General features: G+C 38.6%; 2 protein-coding genes across 2 annotated transcripts; both read right to left on the reverse strand.

The window, feature by feature from the left end:
- Positions 1–968: 968 nt before the first annotated feature.
- Positions 969–5957, reverse strand: dnajb6a (DnaJ heat shock protein family (Hsp40) member B6a). The gene is made up of 8 exons (XM_068340797.1): positions 5810–5957; positions 4563–4669; positions 3891–4000; positions 3656–3721; positions 3220–3330; positions 2821–2967; positions 2532–2730; positions 969–1849 (listed from the first exon to the last, which is right to left on the reverse strand). Exons 2-8 carry the CDS (start codon positions 4625–4627, stop codon positions 1744–1746), a joined length of 804 nt encoding a protein of 267 aa, XP_068196898.1. The 5' UTR covers positions 4628–4669; positions 5810–5957; the 3' UTR covers positions 969–1743.
- Positions 5958–6412: 455 nt separating this feature from the next.
- Positions 6413–14994, reverse strand: exoc3 (exocyst complex component 3). The gene is made up of 16 exons (XM_068340641.1): positions 14865–14994; positions 13834–14039; positions 13384–13603; positions 13082–13254; positions 12633–12845; positions 12311–12489; positions 11866–11982; positions 11311–11428; positions 10552–10677; positions 10233–10333; positions 9840–9950; positions 9015–9156; positions 8378–8500; positions 8088–8249; positions 7306–7427; positions 6413–6935 (listed from the first exon to the last, which is right to left on the reverse strand). The coding sequence occupies exons 2-16, from the start codon at positions 13975–13977 to the stop codon at positions 6731–6733; spliced, it is 2256 nt and encodes a 751-aa protein (XP_068196742.1). The 5' UTR covers positions 13978–14039; positions 14865–14994; the 3' UTR covers positions 6413–6730.
- Positions 14995–15121: the final 127 nt, after the last annotated feature.

Here is a 15121-nt window from a genome sequence, read left to right on the forward strand (position 1 = left end):
AGAGAGAGAGAGAGAGAGAGAGAGAGAGAGAGAGAGAGGGGGAGAGAGAGAGAGAGAGGGAGAGAGATTGTGTGTGTATATGTGTGTGTGTGTGTGTGTGTGTGTGTGTGCGTGCATGCGTGTGTGTGTGTGTGTGTGTGAGGGAGAGAGAGAGAGAGAGAGAGACTCAGCACCATGGACAGCTCCAGATGGCTGGAGTTCCTCTCCTAATATTCGATGTTTTTAGGGTCAGTGCTTTTCATCCACATCCCTGATGTTATTATTATTATTATTATTACTATTATCATCATTATTATATTTGTCAACAAAGATAAGTTGGTTTTTTTAATCATGAAAAAAATCATCAACAGGTCTAAATCTTTTTTAGGTTAATGGTTAAATTCCAAACAGATGAACATTCATATTTAACACAAAACAGACACAAAACATTTAATATTCCGTGCCGACCACCATGTGGAAGATGAAGATGAAGGCATCCTAATCAGGTTTCAGCCCCATGGATAAGGGCCGATCACACCAACATGACGAGTCTGATGCGAACGGTCTGTAAAACGTGACATAAACACACCATGGAGGAAGATTTCAGTCATGTCAAAGGCTTGACCCTCCTCTTCATCCTCTGTTCAGCTGTGTGTGGATGTTGGATTTCCTTTTCTTGTGCTGCTGCTTTGAAGGCTTCTTAATTTTTATTATTCATTTTTATTTGCAATGAGAATTTCTGTGTGCGGCAGATTTGTTATTAAGTAAACTACTGTATGTACTATGTAATACTGTATGCTCCGATATATCTTTTTCTTTTTAATTATTGATGGGATTGTCCCACAAAGACAAAATTAATTCAGGAGAGATGTAAAAACCAGAGGGGGGGAAGGATTCCCCCATATTTTTAAGATAATTCAACTTTTATTTAACAGCTGAGTTAAAGCTGAATTCCATTGGGGACAAACCATCAAATGGCTTCCTACAGTGTCTTACATTGATTTTCTTTTCCTCTATCTTTTCAACTGTTTCATTCTTTATTTAGAATAAAATGATGGGGGGGGGGCCCTCAGAGAAAAGATGGACAAAGATGTCAGCATCCTGAAAACAGGATGAAACCCAACTTTACTGTTTTACAAAGTTCACATAACTCCTTCCACATCCATATTATAATTTATAGAATGCCTTGTGTATCATAACGCAGCTAACATTAAGACTCAACATCACATGTACATGCATTATTAAATAAACACATACAATGGAATTTGAAAATATGTAACTATAACTATACTAACACATTTTAATTAATAAAAAATCCAACATAGGGAGAAACAATCAGTCAAAAAAAAGAAATTTTAGTAGTTCTACCTACTACAGAAATTTAAATGTGACATTTTTTAATAGGATGCTTCATTTTCTAAACAGAGTGTGAATGCTATCAGCACATGGACTGCAACACAGTGGGGTAGTGGGAGATAAGAGCATTACAATACAGTGGTCCCAAACACTGAACAAAGAACACACCCTGAGCCAAGGTAGAAGGACAGGTGCAATTCAAACGTACATCAACAAAATGCATAGAAAAGCCTGCCACCAAATCCTCCGCTTTTAGTACTTTAACAATTGATAGCAGGGATGAAGGGAAATGAGCAAAACCTAAGTATGTACATCCAAACCGCAGCAGAGCTTGTTGCGTTTGGTTCCTCGCGCCTTGAGCTTTGCTTGTTGGTCTGTTTGTGCTGAGGTAACAGTTCTCCAGCAGCGTTACTTGTGTTCCAGTCGCAGCAGCTGCTCCTTACCATTAATGGTTAATGACCGCAGATGCCCATCCTCCTCCACCTCCACCCGTTCCTGACCATTCTCTACAATTCTGATATGAAAGAGGAGCAAGACAGAAAAAGGTATGAAATTAAACTTGAAATGAAATACGTCCAATGGTTTTTCTCTGTAGTGAGGCCACTGATAGCCATTTCTATTATTTCCATTCATAAATCCAAAAACTCATAAGTTAAAGGAAGCATGCTCTACTAAATATTGATGCAATTTTTTTTCTGTTAGGATGACCAAAATTTTTGCATCTGTGTAATCTTTTTGTGATGCATATTGCACATTGCACATTTTCTGATGGTCCAATAAACCTTGTTTCACTTTTGAAATAATACTGTGTTCATCAGTTTTTTGATAAATCAAAATTAAGTTGTTCAGATCCAAACACCCAATGATTTATAAATGAAAATAATGGAAAATGTCAGGGGCGTCCAAACCTTTTGATACCACTGTATGAGCCAGTTAGAAGTGTCTGTGATAACGTGTTGGTACAATTGATTACAGTTTACTAGCTGTTTATGATCAGCATGCAGTGGGGTTTTTCCAAGAAACATTCATTTATTTCTTACAAATATAATAGCGTGCAAGCTGAAAAATAGAAGTGGACAAGGCAATGTTGGGTGGGAGCATACTGTCATATAAATGAAAAAAAATAAATAAACAAGGCACCACTTTGCTAATGACAGATGCTAGTTCAGGTGTTACCTTTGTTAGTCACCATGTACCTTTTAGTAGTGATCTTTCTGCCATTAACAATCTTTGTTGAAGTAGAAACAGAGCGAAAGTTGCCAACGTTGCCTCCCCCGCCTCCTCCGCCTCCTCCCCCAAATGAAGTAGAAGAGAAAGAGGTGAAGCCATCCCCGCCAAGAGAACCCATGGATGTCATGTGACCCATTGTATTCAGGGAGCCGAAAGTACCAAAGCCTGAGAGAAAGGGCAAAGACAGTGTTCTTTAACATTTCTGTGCGGGTGCAACATATTTAAAATTATTTTATTGTACTCATCTGCACATACCTTGGTCAAATGGTGAGAAACCAGCACCAAATGCAGGAAAACCAAAGAAACCCCCAAAAAAGGAGTCCCCTGTCCGGCTGCGATTGACCCGATGCTGGTGCCGGCGGCCATTGTTGAAGAACGGATCGTAATTGAATGGGTCAGCCCCTGAGAAACCAAAGGAAAAAGACAGGTGAGAAGGACTCAAGATGAACTCATTCCACTGGTAACACTGGGCGTCCGGGTCACACTGGGCGTCCGGGTCACACCCCACCCCTGAGCCATAGTCAGCTGGGATAAGCTCCGATAACACTTGTGACCCACAACTGACATTTATTAAATTAGATTCACAAAAAGACACCAATAAAATGTCAGATAGGTGACATGCTAACTTCTATATACTGAAATCGTATTACTTACCGAAAAAGTCTGCAAACGGGTCTCTGCCATTGAAGAATTCCCTAAAGACGTCGTCTGGGTTGCGGAATGTGAACGGTTCGTGGAAATGGTCTCCATTGTGGAAATGTCCCCCTGAAACGATGCATGATTCAAATGTTTGCAAAATTCAAAGTAAAAGGTACAACAGAAAAAAATGCGTGATGGGTCTTTAGCATCACATGTGACGTGTTTGGCTTCTCAAACTGCTTTCCTAGACACTAAATGTCTTGAAGTTTGGATATATTTAAAAACAAAGTTGACAATGCCAGGAAGACGTGATGATCAGAGAAGTCGGACCACGATCACTCTGATTTCTGGGGTTCTTTGCTCATCTGGGTTCTCTGAATGGCACGCCTTTGTCGCACCATCAAAAGTAGCTCTATTGGACTCACTGAGTTTTGCCACAGAGAACACTTACCACTTCCTGTGCCGTTTCCTGTCAGTCCTTCTTTTCCATAGCGATCATATATGCTCCTCTTGTTGGCTAGAAGAGGAACAAGATAACAGAATAACACCACTACCAAAGCAAGGAATAAGTCAAAAAGCACACAAATAATGCAACTCCCCTTCCACCCTTAGAACGAAGAGTTCATATTAGTTTCACAGGCGTCTGTGTTTGTCTAAAGGCTCAGAGAGATCATCGCGGTACCAACCATCTGACAGGACTTCGTAAGCTTCTGAAAGCTCCTTGAATTTCTTCTCAGCTTCTTCCTTGTTCTCAGGGTTTTTATCAGGGTGCCACCTCAAGGCCAGCTTTCTATAGCTGAAGTTAGACAGGGAGACGATCATGACAACCAAGAATATTTGACAACAATAATAAATAGTCTACTTATGATCTTTGAAAACTGATTCTGAACCTACTGGACCACTTAGTTCTGACTGACCGGTGGGGAGTTCAGATAATTAAACATGATGTTTTGTGTGTTAATGACATCACAAAACATTAAATATGACTCATCCACCTGTAAAAACCAGAGCTGTCACTTATTAATCAAAATTTGAATGTTTGAATGTTGAGTGAAAACTTCATATTTAAGCTGTACTTGTTGTTCAAAATGTAGGATGCTGAGTCAATTAACACATCAATATAGCAAATTTAAAGAATGTCACATGTAATTCTGATCAGATTTTCAAAAAAATTTCTCCCCGCAGGCAAATTATTTTTAATCCTGAAACTGAAAACAAACAAAAAAACAATCAATGGCTTTCATAAAATTTCCCCCAAAACAAACATAAGCGATCAAATATCTTCTGCCAATTCAGAAAAAACTATGACTCATTCAATGAAACAATGACTCACTACTTTTTAAAAACAAACAACTCACGCTTTCTTAATGTCTTCTGCAGATGCGTCTCTCCGCACTGCTAACACCTGGTAGTAATCCACCATTACGGATGGATGATGAGACAGAGTTCAGCAAGCCTGATGAACCTAAAAATACACAGACATGGTAACATCAGATTGTAACATCAAAGACATCAGCAATATTAAAGACATCAGTAACATTAAAGCTGCTGTTCTTCACTTGGCTTTAACAGTCAAAAGATTACAGGCTTTTAAGCAGGGAGAGAAGGATTCCACAAATAACATCAGTATCTTCATTACTACAGCAAATAATGTACCATAAGGTTTCACTTATATCTGCGGTCAACAATGTCAACAACGTCTATTGTTAAGGATCCAGGGTGATGAGAAAGGGGCTACGGGACGGAAGCATACATGGATATGGGTGGATTGTTGGAATGTTTCTCTATACTATACTATTGATCCACCCACACCCACTGTACCATATGTACAGTGCTCAGCACAAATGAGCACACCCACAGATTTGGCAGAAAATGTGGCACAAGGCTATTCCCATACTTGTGCACACACACACATATGAGACCCTCTACATAAAGTAATTTGAGATCAAAGCTTTATCCAAGACTCATTATTAACCTAAGCTTTATGCTGGGAGTGAAAAAATATCTATTAAACTCAGTTTTGTCATAAGAAAATTAACTTATGGGTTTTGGAAATACAGTATTATTTCTAGGATTAGGGTTACACTCACACACACACACACACACACACACACACACACACACACACACACACACACACACACACACACACACATTTCTACTCCATCTCCCTTAGATTGAGCCTCCATGCCGTCCGTTCCTGCTTCAAAGGTGATGTTAGCTCCATCTCTCGGAACAGATTGCTACATGATTCATTCGCCTTTATCCGCTGCAGCGGGTCGCGGGGAGCTGGAGTCTATCCCAGCTGCCCTAGGGCGTGAGGCGGGGGACACTCCGGGCGCGACACCAGCGCACCGCGGAGCTACGCAGAGACAAACGCTATTCAAAAATAAATCCAGGATGGCTTAAGTAAATGTAATATAGCTGTATGGTATGATACGTCCAATAACTGACAAATAAAATGGAATTATAGCTACCGAAGCTCTTTGTGCGGTTCCCGTTAACTTATCAGCCAACCTGCCGCAGACTAGTTTAAATGTTAGCTTAGCTCTTTAGCAGTCAACATAATTAGCCACAGAGGCTGACTATTGCGTCAGACACTCACCTAATCCTAAATCCAGTTTCTTCAGCACCTCTCTGCAGACATAGGAGAAAGACCTCTAGTCTTTTATTTTGGTCGTTAAAGAAACTAATCGTTGTTATTCATATTCGATGATCCACTGTCTCAGATTAAATGTAGCTGCTCCTGGCTCTTCGTCACATTTAGATTTGTTGCTGCTCATTCCACCTCACGGGCGCATTACCGCCACCTGCTGGACGGCAGCCACAGATACGCTCTTCACTGTTCCAAACAAAATGTGATAGTTTCTAATCAATATACTTATTGTCTTTGCAAAATTTTACATCAATAAAATTACTGCAAAAAAAATCATTTTTGGCACTTTTAAGAAAGATGCCACTAGATGTCAAAACAATTTCTTCTGCTAAAACTATTTAAATGCTTATATATGGCTATATATATATATATATATATATATACACACATATGCATTCTACACTTTTGTCTTTCCATCACTCTGGTACAAGTTCATCCCTGTCTCATCTGTCCACAGGATGTTGTTCCAGAACTGTAAAGGCTTTTCTAGATGTTGTTCAGCAAACTGGTTTTCCCGCTTTAATACACATACACCCACTTCGGTTCATTGTCACAACTATAATTTTATTATTTTGTTGACGTAGATGGTAGAATGATCAAAGTATCAGCAGCAACAACAGACATGGTACAACAGTGCATAACAAGCTTAGCTAAACAATGAGAAAGATATCACTCATGATATCATAAACATGTACTCATGCAGCTCAGTGTCCCCCATAATGTATTTGCACCTAAAATTACAAAGACCCTTATAAGTAATCAATAACAAATTTGTATGAAATTGGTTTCATTGTTTATTTGATAGTAGCTAAAGAAAAAACATTTATCAATGATGGGTTATTATACACACATACACTCAGAGCTGGTGACTTATTTGAGTAGTTTTGCAGTTGCCATTGAGGTCATGGTAGTCATGGTGGTCATGGTCATGGTGGGCACAGTGATATCTTTAAAGATGGGTTGTGTCACACCCGAGTAGGAAACTTTGTTTTCGCTGAGAGCCCCAATGATCATTTGACGCATTTCCCTGCTGGCATCGCCGCGCACAGCCAACAGCGCCTGGATGTGATCCTCCCTGTAAAGAGCAGAAGGGACATTAATTTGAAGTGACAAGGAGCAGGATTGCTTTGTAATTACTGATTGATTTCCCCTGGTGTCTTGGCTTTCCATATTTTTTGAACCTCTCTTTATTTGTGTTCAATATTTTTTTCCTGTCTTATTCCATTTCTATTACACACAACTTAATTTCTGGACATCTTAGATTTAATTTTTTGGAATGTGTGGTTTGTTACTGACATCTGGTGAAAATGTCAATGACACACTTTGAGAATTAAGTGAGAAATCATAGCAGCTTATCTTGATGTCAACCACTATGCAATTTGCATAGTGGTTGGAATGTCTGCTCATGTAAGGTGAACTAGATGTCAGGGTGTGTCTACATTTACCTGATGTCAGGGTACTTGGACACCAATGTGGTGACCTCCAGGAACAGTAGTGTGGGGTCAGTCAGCTTGAACACTTCAGCGATGGCAGCAATGGCACCGCAAAGCTGGTCTGTGTCATCACCCTGTGTAAAATTATCACAGTAAGCCACGTCATACTAACATGATAAATCCAAAGGTATTCCTTTCATGACCGCAAAAACTTAAGATTTGTTCAATGAAAGTCCAGTTTGAGATGTCTTTAAAATGTATTATTTATTCTTGCAAACCGAATTGAGCCAGCATTCGTCCTGTGTGGATGGAGAGAAAAGCAGCAACTTATACAGAGCCCCAGGGTAGGCCATTAACTTCGCTCCTGGAGCTGCTTTTCGAGTGATACTTGACAGTTTTTATACTGGCCTAGACACAATAAGTATAATAAACCTAGAACATGTGTTTTATAAACTGCTGAGATCCAAGCTAACGCAGGAAATAAAAATGGCATGGATTTCACAAAAGACTACTGTTGTGTGTCATTGAATTTCACAGGACAGTCAGGGTAATTTCTCATCGATTCTCCTCCCCGTACAATCACTATGCTGCTTCAAAAGCTAAATAATGACTGTTTCTTTATTGCCAAGACTCAGGTTGTTAACACTAGACTTGAAGGGACTGCTTGATAAGCCAAGAGCAACACTTTAGGCTAAAATTCTCTGTACTGGTATAGTCTGACTCAATATCACATAAAAAGTGGCCCATAAAAGTGAACATTGGTGCAGTAGAGAGAGAATTCGACATGAACTCACAGCAGATAATTTCCTGAAAAGAAACTTGAACTGATCAGCTTCTTTGATCATCCTCTCTGCTCCCTCTCTCCTCTCATCAGCGTTTTTAAAGGTGACTCTCTTCTGCATCACTGCTTGAATGTACTCCACAACCACCCTGCGCAGGGCCTCATTCGTCATTTCCTGCACACACGACCAATATGTCATCATATCATTTGCTCTCATTCATTTTCTGTAGCAGAAATCACATTTTTCATTCAAAGTTACAAATTGCTGTATGAAAAACATTTATATTTTGGCTATTGTCCTACCTGATTGAAGGGTGTTTTGATCTTGTTGAAGTCACTGAAGTAGTCCTCAACCGTCACACAGATGGTGTCAACAGCATGAGAGCCAGTCAGCCACTTTCTGGTCAGCAGCTCATTCAAGTGATGCTGGTTAATGGAGAATCAAAATCAAAGCAATTGAAAATGGTAAGAGTGGGAGCATTTTTTAAGTAAATTAAACAATTTGAAAGTCATAACTGGTTTTATCCTTTGTTCTTTAAATTGAAAGGAACAACACTTAAGCAAATGATGCGCCATTGAGCATTCTCCTGAAAAATTGGAGAACATCCCTTGTTAAAAAACAAAATATCTTCATACAGTCCAGGATTTCAAATTTTAAGTCTCATCCTGTACTGTGTTTCTACCTCAGACATGACTTACACCATTACTATGGTGAAGATTTCAAACTGTGTCAAATCTTTACAAAAGTTAATTCATAGTAATAAATGTTATTTCTGTAGTCTGTATGTAAAAGGGCTCATTTCTATAAATACAAAAAAATAGAAAAGTTTGTTTTTCTATTCATTCATAGAAAAAGATTTTATAGACACAAATAACACCTAAAACAATACAAAAATGTTAAAAAAAACAATCTTTGCTAAATATTTTTCTCTCTAATTACTTCAAGATCAAGGAAGACTTCGTCCAGCAGGAATTGACACCCTTCTTTGGCGACCTCATTCAGTGTTTTGTCTATGGCACCATCGCTGTCAGTGGACTCAAAGGACTGGGAGTATTTCCTCTTCAGACTGTTGACAGATTCTCTGAAAGGTGCAAACATAGCATGGGATAAAGTCACGCTGTGTGTTATGTGTCTATGTATAATTAATCTAATATACACACATATATGTTTTACGTGACAGCCTTTTACAGCAGCTGCTATCCTGTTTCTCTTGTTTGTTTGTTTTTAGGTGTGATTCCATCTGTTTCCATTTTCATGGGCTGAAAGGAATTTATTTACAAGACAAATTTGGAAATGAGGAGGAAATTATTATTTTGTGTGCATTCTCAGTCATCCAGATCATATTAACCCATTTTGATTTCCATATTTCTGGTGTGCTGTATTTATACCTATTTGATTATATTAATGAACTAATATCTTTACAAAAGCAGCCTGGATGACAGAGGAATCATGAAAACAACATTCAAATTTAGCCATTGATTATTTATTTTCAAATATATTAATACATTACTGTCAATATTTCACACTCGGCACAACAAAAATATGAACTAAACCGATTTCTTCAGTCTTTCTCAAAACGCAAGCTTGGATTATTTGATGGTATCCATCTGTTTGGACCTCAGTGGTGGAGGATGTATGATTTACTAGATTGATTTTTAAATTATCTTTGTTCAACCAGGGCTAGACAGGGATCACAAATCAATGTGAACAGAAGTATTAAAGTGACATTGTGAAAAGAAGCATCAGTATTAAACAAATTCTTACTTGAACGTCTGGCAGTTGTTAATGATCGCTATCATGTACTGCACATAACACTGAGGAAGCTGTCGGTCTCTCAGGTGCTCCTCTTTGTACATCAATGCCTGCTCTCTGTATCTAAAAAACAACAACATGAAAATCATTCTGATTTGCAGAAAAATTGGTACAAATTGAAATAGTTCATTTTCTTGACCTGTGCTTACATATAACAAATTTTAAAGGAAATTAAAACATCAAAACCTAAAGTGTGAAAGGAAAGAGAATGCATCAACAGGTATCATTTACAGTGAACTAGTAATATATTTGGTGAAAGAAAGAATAAAATTTTTTTTTTTTAAAAACAGATCAATGAGAATTTTTATCACAGTCGAGGGGATGCCTGACTATTGCAAAATATACCTGATCAGGAATGAGTTCATCTGTTTCAGGCAGAGCTTCAGAACTTGTTCCTTGAAATCCCCATCAATCTGAGCAGCAACTTGCAAATTCTGTTCAAACATCTGACACAGAGTGAAGTGACATCAGGTCAGGAGTAATGACACAATTCCTTTAAAGTCCTATTTCTGTCCACTGCATTCACTTTTTTTGGTTTTACATCAAGTAAAAGTGTTTTGGTAGTTTCTCAAAAAGCCTGTGTGTGTGTGTGTGTGTGTGTGTCTGCGTGTGTGTGTGTGTGCGCATGTAAGAGTGTGTAACAGTGTGTAAGAGTGTGTATTACCTGAAAGACAATTGCTGGCAGTGTTGTCTGGTAGTATCCATCTTGGTCAGCCTCAGGCTCAACATCTTTATGCCAATCCTTCTTATCAGTTTCCAAAGCTTTTCGCAGCCACCCAGTTATATTAGACTGAAAACATGGACATGTAAATGCAGTCAGGTTGGCCATCCAGAGTCTCTACATTTAAAGAATGTGTTTTAATAAGAAAAACTAATAACCCCTACACCATATACAACGATTATCACTTTACTCTCTAAAATGACAAATATAACTGATTAAATGCCAAAAGAAATGACTGGTAGTAATTTGGAAAATATTGTGATCAATGCGTCACTCAATGTTAAGAAATTCCATACCCTTATTTGGCAGGAAACATTTTTGCTCATTTAAATTAATTAATTTAACATATCAAAATTCATTAATGATAACACATTTCAAAACTGCTTCAGTGTTCACACTGCACTTCCTCTCACCGCTCATATATTATATTTCAGAGACACAGATTCTTTGCACTACCGTAAGATTACTGATTACTGATTATAACTAGATGTCTATTTACAGCTAAGCGCTAAGAATTTCATTATGGTAAGTTTTAAGCAGCTAGTCTAAATGAAATAAAAACAGACATGATAAATTACTTGAACAGTACATCCATTCATGTACTTGTCATTGTGTGTGTGTGTGTGTGTGTGTGTGTGTGTGTGTGTGTGTGTGTGTGTGTGTGTGTGTGTGTGTGTGTGTGTGTGTGTGTGTGGTAATTACTGTAAATGTCTTGATATATTTGCTGAGGAGGTCATCCACCATATCTTGAGGGAGCAGAGGCTCCAGCTGGTTGATGTCACACTCTGACTGTAGGTCTGGATGGCCCATCATCTCCACACTGAAACACACAAGTTCATCTGAGGGTGTCTAAATGGCTTCTGCAACTCAATGGCAACACTGTTAAGAAAAGGACTATAAAACTTTTTTAAAAATTTAATAATAATGATAATAATAATAATAAAAAATCTTTATTGTCCCGCAGTGGGGAAATTTGTGAAAATTACATAAAATTTACATTAAAAAATTTACATAAAAACCAATAAATTAGGCAATAATGTATAATGTAATGTGTAATGTATTGGGTGTGATTTATTAACATTTTTTTTCTGTTTTTTTTCTGGTCTAAAGGTACAATGAAATAGTACATAAGATATATATACCGTATATACAGTATACCTGTATATAAGATACCAAAGTCGTGTATTATTAGGCCTTTATCGTAAGGAACAAGCCAGACATCCTGGAAAATTGTTCCAAAACAACAAGTTTGTGTACCTCTTATATGTGTTGAGGACCCAAGTCAATAGGGTCACAATTTCATTTGCCTCCAAGTCCTCAGAGGCGAGTTCTTTGACACGGCTGGACACAGCATTGTGATACAGACTAAAAAATCTGAAACAGACATTAGTACAGTATGAGCGAACACTTAACTAAATGTGTTAAACTATAATGGAACGTGTTAACTGATAAATTTGACTTTTTTTAATCTTCAAGTTGATCTTGTAACATGTCACAAAATTCCTTATTCAGCTTCACCCATTCTTCTGGTAAATGCAATTTCATACTTAATCAGGAACAACTGGAAAATCTCTTTTGGTTTCCTTTCAAAATTTAGTTTTAGTACTTCTAACACACACCTCTAAAGTGACAAGTGGATATTTACAGTAAGTTGCAAGCAAAAGAACATTATTCTGAATGTGAGACGCTGAATATTGTTTACCTGTTGAAAGTGTGGTAATGTGGGGGGAAACACTGCACCATGAGGTTCTTGACAATAATGAGGTCATCCAGAACATACTTCCTGGTTATTTCTAGAAGACGAACCAGCCACATTTTATCAACTTCTCTCGTCACAGCCTGGGTACCCTCAATGCGGGTACTGACTGTGGCCTCCAAAACCTGGAGCAGAAACATTTCTAACACTCTTAGGAAAAATCTAACTTGTCAATGCAACACTAGATGTAAAAGCAACTGAATGGTTGTTTATCTCACTTTCTTTTTACATTTTTATTGTGTATGTGGTCTACAATGACTTCTCTTACTTCAAACATCTTGTCCTTCCAGCGTTTGGGCCTGCCAGGTGGGATGAACCCTGTCTGCTTTTTACGATCAACCATACGGCGATCAATCTTCTCCTCCCGCTCAATGATGCGAACCACTGATACCAGCATGGTGGGGTCGTGACGAACTGTTAGCATGGACCTCTGCAGGACCATCCATAACTGTTTAGCCAGCTCATCTGATAACCCTTGAACCTGAGGAAGGAAAGAAATAGATGGATAACAATTCCTTATAACTAAATATGTTTTCCAGCTATCCTAATTAGACACATGAATGTTTAGAGCTGCAGTCTATAATGGTGGTTTTGAGACTTGTAATCAGCACTATGTGCTGTATATATATATACAGTATGTACACAAATACACTACCCACATTCAGGGATATTCAGCTATTCTGCACCAACCCTTCAATCTCTATCGCTTGAACTTACATCTTCAAAATAGATGGAGATGAGGTTCATATCGCTTGTGTTCTTGCTGTCCATGCGATACTGCTCATACATAAGGTCATCTCGTGAACACTCCAGCTCCATCAGCTTCCTGTGGGCCTGCAGCAGCTCTGCCTGCTCTATCACCTGCTGCGTCTCCGCCACAATCTCTGGTACTGCACACAAGAAGACACACAGTATGACGACCACGAGGAGACAACACAAAACAAACCCCTCAAACTCAGAGGGCGTGAAAATTTGTGATGTGACACTAAATCTATGAGGTAGAGCTGAACAAAACTTACCAGAGAAAATATTTTTAAGGTTTTCCACGGCAGATGCCAGTTGACTGTGTTGTACAACAGCGTCTTTGACATCTTTCAGGTTTTCTATAGTGTTGATACTCTGCCTCCAGTCTTTACTCACATCAGCCAGTGAATTCTGGATATTTTTGACATCCAGCAGGGCACTGTGCAGTTGGGTCAGTCCAGTGCGAACGCCATCGAGCTGGGACTGGATGGCCGCCTAAAGGATTCCATAGTTCGTTATACCATAGCTACTACTTTTTGTGTTATGTTTATAATTCATTTTCAACGAAAGATGAGGTTACAAGCAATGAAGTAAATATATCAATAACTATTGTTAAGGGAAGAGCGGTATAAAAACCTCATTATCATCAGCCAGAGCTGGAGTTCTATGGTGGAGCAGCCAACTCCAACAGCTAAAAAAAAAATCACTTCCTTCAGACATATTACCTTCAGTCGAGCCTCCACAGACGCCTTTTTGCGGGCTTCTCTTCTGCGGTACTGTTCTACTTTATCCAGCTGATCTGATCGTTGCAGCATTCCTGCAACGCGCTGTACCGCCGTGGCAACTGCTTCCCGGCTGGTTTCTTCCATGTTGCTGGTAACTAGTGTGGAGTATCAATCGATTCCAAAAGCCTCGTTCAATCTCACTGGACCTGAGTAGAGAAAAATGCTGACTGGCACCAGTCTGTCTCTGATCTAAACGATTTCATCTGTAATCATATAACACTTAATTCACGTAGTAATACATTCTTTCTGACATACGTCGTTACTGAGTTGTAAAACTAAACAGTGGAAGAATTGGCATCACACAGTGAATTGAAGAAGACACACATCGTGAAAACTTCTTGAACTTTCTTGAATTATGAAAAAATTTTAAATATTAAACAGCCTACCAAAGTGCTTATTCAATATATTGACATTCAGCATTCATTTGAATTTGTTCGCTATAATGATGCACCTGACAAGAACATAAACTGGACGCAAGTTCTTTCAAGAAAACGTCAATGCACCCAAGACACATCAGGTCAGTTTATACAGATCAGGTCAGTTTATACTTACAACTTACAGGGACACTGATAGTACTACCAGTACACTGATATACCCACAGGAAAACTACTATTATTACTGATAGTACAGTCAGAATACTACAAGTACAATGTCATTCCTACAGGAATGATGCTAGCTAGCTCCTGTCAGCTTCCATGGCGCTACGTTACGTTTGTTAAGACGAAACAGAAAATGAAGAGGACACAACTATAATTCACATGAACCCGTTTTCCAGTTTGACACTACAGGAGTGAATGTTTGCCATTAAAACCTGGTTGGTCAGCGCTAGAAAATAATTTAAGTGCTAAGCTAATGAGTTCAGGTCAACTAATTTTCTAGCATAAGCTAAGCTAAGCTAACTACGGAGGACAAACCCTCTTTTCCTGTTTGAAAAACAAGTTCACCGGATTAATCCGAAAAAATATTCTTACCTCAGACACCTAAGGGATAAACGTAGGGGTGATGACATGCATATCTGTCAATGTCGGATTACATTGCAGGTTTATAACGGAGTGATGAAAACACAACAACTTTCTTCCGTCTTCCTCCTTTTCTTCTTCTTGTAGCCTACGGGCATCAAAAGTGTATTATTGCCCCCTAGAGGTCATTTGTAGAGTGCAGCGTTCATACTGGATGCGTGTCCCCTTGGAGCATGCCTGCATTGACCTCATATTCATCAAATGTGTCA

The sequence above is a fragment of the Antennarius striatus genome, chromosome 18 (assembly GCF_040054535.1).
Source record: "Antennarius striatus isolate MH-2024 chromosome 18, ASM4005453v1, whole genome shotgun sequence".
Classification (NCBI taxonomy): domain Eukaryota; kingdom Metazoa; phylum Chordata; class Actinopteri; order Lophiiformes; family Antennariidae; genus Antennarius; species Antennarius striatus.

Bases quoted from the DNA above. Each gene is read 5' to 3' on its own strand.
- dnajb6a (XM_068340797.1), bottom strand. From the start codon at position 4,627: ATGGTGGATTACTACCAGGTGTTAGCAGTGCGGAGAGACGCATCTGCA. The intron at 3,331-3,655 runs GTAAGTGTTCTC...GCATCGTTTCAG, and splicing joins AGGAAACGGCACAGGAAGTG to GGGGACATTTCCACAATGGA. The intron at 2,731-2,820 runs GTATGTGCAGAT...CCTTTCTCTCAG, and splicing joins TTTCTCACCATTTGACCAAG to GCTTTGGTACTTTCGGCTCC.
- exoc3 (XM_068340641.1), bottom strand. From the start codon at position 13,977: ATGGAAGAAACCAGCCGGGAAGCAGTTGCCACGGCGGTACAGCGCGTT. The intron at 12,846-13,081 runs GTAAGTTCAAGC...TTCCTTCCTCAG, and splicing joins TCTCCATCTATTTTGAAGAT to GTTCAAGGGTTATCAGATGA. The intron at 12,490-12,632 runs GTAAGAGAAGTC...TTTCTGCTCCAG, and splicing joins GGAAGGACAAGATGTTTGAA to GTTTTGGAGGCCACAGTCAG.